General features: G+C 43.6%; 1 protein-coding gene across 2 annotated transcripts in view; it reads right to left on the minus strand.

The window, feature by feature from the left end:
- FBLN5 (fibulin 5) overlaps positions 1 to 3,156 on the minus strand; it is a 95,156-nt gene extending 92,000 nt beyond the window's left edge. Inside the window, exon 1 of one of the 2 annotated variants that reach the window (XM_004376670.2) lies at positions 2,705 to 3,156. In XM_004376670.2, coding sequence (XP_004376727.1) covers positions 2,705 to 2,721 — 17 coding nt within the window. In that variant the 5' untranslated portion in view covers positions 2,722 to 3,156. Of the gene's footprint in view, positions 1 to 2,173; positions 2,216 to 2,704 lie in introns of those variants that run through there. The other variant, XM_004376669.2, reaches the window with a different exon arrangement.
- Between the last annotated feature and the right edge of the window lie 5,014 nt (positions 3,157 to 8,170).

The following is an 8,170-nucleotide window of genomic DNA, read 5'->3' on the forward strand; positions in this document are numbered from 1 at the left end:
CCCACCCCACCCCCCATCAACAAGTAGGTTTGGACAGTCCATCCTCCCACATGCCCCTCCCAGCACACCCTGTGGAAACTGCTGCCCAGCCGCCCCTGGTGGGAGAGAAGATCCTGTGAACCTGGGCAGCCCAGAGAAGAAATGCAATGAGAAAACTCAGGACGAGGAATCCAGAAAGCTCGGGTCAGGCCAGCTCTGCCATTCACAAGCAACTAAACCTCTCTGAGCCTGCAGTTTCTCTTCATCTCTTGCAAACCTTATCCAATATAATTGTGGTCACAAATATGCGTCAAAAGTACAAAATCCATGCAAATGTAGAGCATTATTTAGTGCTATCCATCTGAGCAACTACTACTTCAGGCATAGAGGACAGGCCTAAGAGCTATAATATTAAGACCCAAGCACTGCCCTCAAGAACTGGTTGGGCAGCCACATGAAGCAATAATGTCAAAACACTTTGGTAAAGGCACCCGCAGAAATACCCACTGGGTGCCAAGAGAGCCACACTGGAGAGAGGGATAGGAAGGTCAGGGAAGGCTTCCTGGAAAGTGATCTTGAAGGATTCTTCAGTGGGGCAATGGACTTGTGGACATAAATCTTGCCGGTCACTGTGGCAGGATTTGGTGGCCTGTTACTGCCAACGTGCTCCTCTACTTTATAATCCCTCCGTTTTAAGAGTGTTTGATAGATTACAAACCATGATCACATCCATGACACATAATAACGGTGGGTGCTTGGAAGGCCTCAGAATGGAGGTGACTCACTCAACATCCAGAGGGAACCGAGCAGGAGCTGGTGCCAGCACAGGCAAAGCCCACTTCCTCTACCTCTTCCCCGACCAAAAGAATAAAGACCCTGAAAGTCCACCAGTTTTCATTTCATCTAAGTGCCTGCGTGGGCCAGGTTCTAGAACGTTGGAGGCAGCTCTGACCTTATAAAGTGCAGAGCCAAATCCTGGAGCTTTTTGATATTTGCAAGTGCCAGATTTATGTCTGGAAGGAATGAAAGAACAATAACAAATTTATTTTCCAGTCTGTGTATTATGAATTTCAATGTTTTCCTGTTTCTTCACATGAAGTTTCCTTTCAGTTGGTTATAAAACCCTGTCTCGTTTATGTTGGAGACAGAGCAGGCTGGTGAATCCAGTAGACTTCAAGAGCTAGTGGAAAAGGCATGCTAACCCCCTTCTCCCCTGCTCTACTCCCCCACTCCTTCTGGCTAGAGGGCAGCCCGGCGACTGGTCTCCACTGAGAGGCACAGTCTCAAACTCAGCCTACTGGAAGAGCCACAGCTGAGTCCTGGGGGCCAAACAAGCTCCAGGCTAATAGAGAGGGCTTTCCTGAACTGAAATAAGACCCAAGCACTGCTGCTCTTAAGCGCTGCAAATAGCTGCACCTTGTCAAGAAAAACCCATAAATGAACTATCTACAGGAATAGTGGGGGACTTGGCAGTCTGCTTCCATAAGAATAACAGCCTTGGAAACCCTATGGGGCAGTTCTACTCTGTCCTGTAGGGTTGCTGTAAATCGGAATTGACTCCACAGCAACCAGTTTGGGTTTTTTTTTTGTTTTTTGATGTTTATAACTGGTCCCAGGATCTTTCTCAAGCACCCATTTTGTCCCCCATCCTAAAATATGAGGAAAGCTGGAGAGACCAACCGAATTTCAGCACTGTCTGTCACAGAGGTGCTGGACCCCAACCCAAGATGACATTATTACAGCTCAGCTATACACACACACACACACACACAACACACACACAAAAGGTTAATTTGTTTAAAGCAGCTATGCTGGTCCCCAACCCAAGATGACATTATTACACCTCAGTTGTATACACACACACACATACACACACACACAAGGTTAATCTGTTTAAAGCAGCTATGCTGGTCCCCAACCCAAGATGACATTATTACACCTCAGTTGTATACACACACACACATACACACACACACACAAGGTTAATCTGTTTAAAGCAGCTATGCTGGTCCCCAACCCAAGATGACATTATTACAGCTCAGTTGTCCACACATACACACACACACACACACACACACACACACACACACGGTTAATTTGTTTAAAGCAGCTATGTTGCGAGAGTTCCATGGATAGACCATGCAGATGTCATCTAGATAAAGCTCTTCAAGGTTTAAGGATTTCTTTTGCTTACATGTATTTCTGTTGGCAGTTTCCGCTTTCCATTGGCTTGAAATTTCTGAGTCCCTTGCCCTTTGGGAATCCCACATAGACATAGGGTAAATCCAGCACCAGAACGTTCAGCTAGCACATTATCTTGTCCAACAGCAGATGCATCAGAACAATTGCCAGCGAGCTAGCCATTGGTCTCCCAAATTTAAAACGTAGATTTAAAAAATTTTCAAAAAAAAAAATAACAGCACACAAAGCTGCTGCCCTTTCCCAAAAGAAAGAGGAATAAAAAAGCTCTGAGGTTTCTGCAGCTCTCTCTCAGAGGCTGACTTCTGGAACTATATTGTAAAACACCCACTCCCAAAAGAAGGCTTCAAGATGGAAATTACAGAGGCGCAGCTTTTTATAATTACCCATATCATTGCATCACCAGCTATGCCTTTTCCAATATCCTGACACAGTCTGAACCACAGCCATAGCCACTTTCCACCCATCGGGTTTTTGGTAAGCTTTCCAGACCCTGAAGGAAAAAAATCCAGAGCTGAGAACCTACCTTTCGAATCCTGGCATATCCACGAAGTGTGAGGATGAAAAGCAAAGGGAAAGAGAAGCAGAGCTCACGGCGCAGACACTCAGAGGAGTTCTTGAACTTCGGTCTCCGCTGGGCCCTCCGGCCTTGCCGAGGTTTTTATTCCAGAGGGGACCGGCGAGTCGCGGGGAAGACGAGGGGAGAGCCTGGGTCCTCCGAGACACTGGAGCGTCTACAGAGAGAGCACCTGGTTTTGCTTAGCTCTCTTCAGTAATTCAGCATTAAACCAATTGGAGGAGGAATGTTAAAAATGAACACTTCATTTTCTAAGTATGTTAAACAATGCAAATGGGGCCTCAGTCTGGACACAGCTGGTTCAGATTACAGCGTTCACCAACTGGCTAGACTCCTCACAACAATCTTGGGGTGTCTGCCAGGACCGAGTGCTCGGCGCTGGGAGGAGAAGCTTTCCCCGGGACGTCGGAGCAGCCGCACTTGGGCTCTGAGCATCTCTAGTGGAGGCGATTGGCCGGCAAGTGCGGGAGGGTGGGGTGCTGGGGGCTGGGAGGGCCGATTGACCCTTTAGTTACCCACCCAGGGAGGACACCCCAGGGCTCGGGGGGGGGCTCTGGGCACACACGGCTAAGGTGGGGAGGGGGGCCACTCAGCACACACTCATGAAAGTCATTCGCCTCTGGGAGAAGAACAACTTGAATTCACGACAAACACAGCTACAGGGACCAGACACTTGTGACTTTTGAGAAACCAGAACCAATTTAGCTACAGGGACCAGACACTTGTGACTTTTGAGAAACCAGAACCAATTTAGCAGAGGGGTGGGGTAAGCTGATAGGAGACTCACGGGTTTCCACAAGAAGTGGGGAGTATGAGGGGGTGGGGAAGAGGAAGAGGATGGACTCCAGTTGGTGCTAACGCTAGACATCAGCTTATGCCATGCAAACCTCCGTTAGGACCCTCTGCTCTCCCTCCCTCGTCCCCTTATTCTCACTGGCATCTTAAGAAAACTTTCTGACTTGAAAATGATTGTAGCCAGTAAGAAGATGACTGGGAAAAACAAAGGGGCAGTCAGGGAGGACAGAATGATGGATGATAACGTACTAGCACTAGCTAGCTCCTTCACATGCATTACATCAGTGCTTTCAAACGATTTCTTTTTTAGCACTGGAACTCTTTTAACGAATGAAATCTTACCAAAGACACTCCTCTATTGAAGATGAAGGTGGAGGAGCTGCAGCCGAAGCCCCTCTGTTCCCCTCCCACCCTCACCTTCCCTTTCCACCCTAGCTCCCGTTCCACTGCCATTGAGTCGATTCCGGCTCATAGTGACCCTATAGGACAGAGTAGAATTGCCCCATAGGACTTCCAGCGAGCGACTGGTGGATTTGAACTGCCATTCTTTTGGTTGGCAGCCTGAGCTGTTAACCACTGTGCCACCACGGCCCCACCCGAGCTAGTATTTGAAAAGCCCTGTATCAGGTCCTTTCTCCTGACCACAACTCCAAGCAGCAGGAATTATCATCTCCACTTTACCGGGATGGGGTGTTAAGAGAGGGTAGGTAACTTCCCCACAGCCACAGAGCTATTCATTGATACAGATGAGACTCAAAAGTCTACATATTTCACTTTCTCGAAGGGCATTTTCTTGTAAGGAAACGGAATCCCGCTCAAAAAGTGCATTACGTTAAACAAGAAGGACAGAATGTAGGAAAACAGTGTGGCAGTTCCTGAAAAAGTTAAATACAGGACTACCATATGACCCAGTAATCCCAGTTCTAGGTATATTGAGAGCAGAATATACCAAAAGAATTGAAAGCAAGAACACAAACAGAAACTTGTACAACAATGTTCATTACAGCACAATAGCCAAAAAGTAGAAATAACCAAAGTGTCCATCAACAAAATGTGGTTTATACATACAATGGAATATTACTCTGCCATAAAAAGAAACGAAATCCAGATACATGCTACAACACAGTGAATCTTGAAAACGCTGAAGTGAAATAAGTCGGTCACAAAAGGACAAATATTTTATGATCCCACTTACATGAAATAGGCAAATGTATAGAGACCAAAGTTTATTAGTGGTTACCAGGGGCAGAAGGGAGGAGAAAAGGGAGAGTCTGAGCTTAAAGGACATTGAGTTTATTATTATTAATGGTGGTGGAATAATTTGTAAACAAATAGTGATGATGGTTATACAGCATGATAAACGTAACCAATGTCACTGAATTGTACATGTAAAAAATGTTGAATTGGCAAATGTTTTGTTATATATATTTTACTACAAATAGTTTTTTTTTTAAAAAAGAACAGCAGAATGTTGATAGTCGTTGAAGCTGAGTGTCCATTAAACTATTCTATCTACTTTGTATATATTTGAAATTTTCTATAATAAACCATTTTAAAAAATACATTATACTCAACAACAAAATAAATAAAATTAAAAAAAATACATTATACTTACAAGGCTGTCCATACCCCCCTTGCTTATAGCAGAAAAAGAGTATAAACCACCTAAAGATCCATCAATAGGGCATCAATAGGGTTACATAAAGTAAGGGACTTCTAAAAATGGACTATTGTGAAAGCAATTTTTTAAAGACTGGATGAGTCCATTTATATAAAATTTAAAATCAGGCAGTGATTGGGAAGGACCCAAGGGGGCTTTCAGGCTCTGGTAACATTCTAATTATTGATCTGGTTAGTGGTTACCCAGGTTATGTACACTTATGATTTGTGAAGTCTTATATATGTTACACTTCACTCACGAAAAAGACTGAAGCAGCTCCTTATGCGCTGATATTGAAGGATTTCCAATATATTTTGTAGGTAAAATGGTAGAGTATTGGTAACTGGACATCCCAACCAAACCAAACCCATTGTTGTCAAGTCGATTTCAACTCACAGCAACCCTATAGTTCAAGCTAATACATTAATAGGTGTAAAAAGTTAAGTTGTATGTCAAAACCCATAGAACTATACAACAGAGTGAACCCTAATGTAAACTATAAACTTTAGTTAATAATAATGCGTCAATATTGGTTGATCAATTGTAACAAGTATACTACATGAAAGCAAGGTGTCAGTAATAGGGGAGACTGTGTGCAGCGGGGAGAGGGCGTATATGGGAGCTCTCTGTAGTTTTGCATATTTTTTCTGTAAATCTAAACCTGCTCTCAAAAATAGAGTCTATTAAAAAAAGCTAACTCATAGAGTTGTGTGTAAAGCATGCCACCATTTGTGGAAAAAAAATATACAAGTTCTTCCTTGTATATGTACAGAAGAGACATCTCCTCACGATACATGTGAAACTATTAGCATTGTCTGTCTCCTAAGAAGGAAACTGGGTAGATAACTGGAGATCAGATGTGAGAGGAATATTTGCTTTTCACCGCCCACCATTTTGTATATTTTGAATTTTGTACCATGTACTTGTACTACCTATTCAAAATATAAGGCTAATTTGGCTTTAAAAATATATTTATATAGAGATTTTTGCCAGGATAGGGAGAAGTTTTAAGTTAGTTCAGGTGTACCTGGCCCAAGCCATGGTCTTTTCAATTACCTCATATGCCTGTGAAAGTTGAAAAATGAAAAGGGAGAAGAAGAATCGATGCATTCGAACTATGGTGTTGGCAAAGAATATTGAATATATGGTGGACTGCCAAAAGAACGAACAAATCAGTCTTAGAAGAAATACAATCAGAATGTTCCTAAGAAGCGAGGATGGCAAGACTTTGTCTTGCTTACTTTGGACACGTCATCAGGAGAGACCAATTACTAGAAAAGGACATCACGTTTGGTAAAGTATAGGGCCAAAGAAAACGAGAGAAACCTTCAATGAGATGATTGACAATGGGTTTGGTTTGGTTCGGATGTCCAATTACCACTACTCTACCATTTTACCTACAAAATATATTGGAAATCCTTCAATATCAGCGCATAAGGAGCTGCTTCAGTCTTTTTCGTGAGTGAAGTGTAACATATATAAGACTTCACAGACCATAAGTGTACATAACCCTGGATAACCACCAACCAGATCAATAATTAGAATGTTACCAGAGCCTGAAAGAGGCTGCAACAATGGACGCAAACATATCAACGATCATGAAGATGGCAAAGGACCAGCCAATGCTTCATTCTTTTATCCATAAGGTAGCCATCACTCAGAGCCAACTCGACAGCAACTAACCACTTCACTTTTACTCTCAACCTTCCTGCAGGATAGAGAGGGAGAGGAAATCAATACGCCTGCTTTCTAGACAAGCAAATTGAGGACCTTGGAAACAAAACTGTCCAGGGATCCACCTTGAACCAGAGGTTGTTTGCATCTTAAAATTGTAGGGTAGGAAAGGAGAAAAGAATGGAAATTGCATTAAAGACTTCAGTCTGAGTCTTGGTTTTGACACTTACAATTGGGTGACCTTGGGCAAGTTAACCTCTCAGCACCTCAGTTTTCTCATCTGCAAAATAGAGATAATAATATCTACTTCTCAGGGTTGTGGTGGGAATAAAATAAAAGGTAACTATTCTTGTGATAGGGAGCCGTGGTGGCACAAAGGGTGAGCACTTGGCTGCTAACCAAAAGGTTGGCAGTTCTAACCCACCAGTGGCTCCATAGGAGAAAGATCTGACAATCTGCTCCCATTAACATTACAGCCTTGGGAATGCTATGGGGCAGTTCTACTCTGTCCTATACGGTCCCTATGAGTCAGAATCTACTTGACGGCAACAGGTTTGATTTTTGGGGGGGGGGTTTATTGTCTGTCTTTTTGGGTTTTGGTAGTCTTGTGATTAGGAGCCCTGGTAGCACAATGGGTAAGTATTCGGTTGCTAAATTAAAGATCGGCGGTTGGAAGGTTGGCGGTTGGAACCCACCCAGCAGCTCTGAGGAAGAAAGACCTGACAATCTGCTCCTGTAAAGATCATAGCCTAGGACACCCTATGAGGCAGTTCTACTCTGTCAAATGGGTTTGCTATGAGTTGAAATCGACTCAGCAGCACCTAACAACAACTCATGTGATTGTCATTGTGTCCAAATTCTCACCCCTTACACAACCCCTCCAAAATTTTTACCAAGTAGTAAATTAGCCAATTCCATGGACAGGGATATCATAACCTCACAAAACAGCCCATCTCACTGTTAAACAGCTAAAATGGTTAGATAGTTTTGCCTTAAATTGAACCTATATGTAACTACCTACATGCAACTACTTTCTAAGGATCTAAAGTCTCCCCTCCGCAGCCATAACAAGGCTTCCTGTTGGTGAAAACAGTTCTGTCCCTTCCTTCCTCTGTGCTTGTATTCCCTACTCCAGACTAAATACCCAGTTCTTTCAGCTGGTCCTCATGTCTCATGTGACCCTGGCGGCTGCCTAATCAGTCTCCTCCGGCGGCTGCTAAACAGAAGGGTTGGCAGTTTGAACCCACTAGCCGCTCTTCTGAAGAAAGATACAGCAGGCTGCTTCC

This window comes from Trichechus manatus, unplaced genomic scaffold (genome assembly GCF_000243295.1).
Source record: "Trichechus manatus latirostris isolate Lorelei unplaced genomic scaffold, TriManLat1.0 scaffold00045, whole genome shotgun sequence".
Classification (NCBI taxonomy): domain Eukaryota; kingdom Metazoa; phylum Chordata; class Mammalia; order Sirenia; family Trichechidae; genus Trichechus; species Trichechus manatus.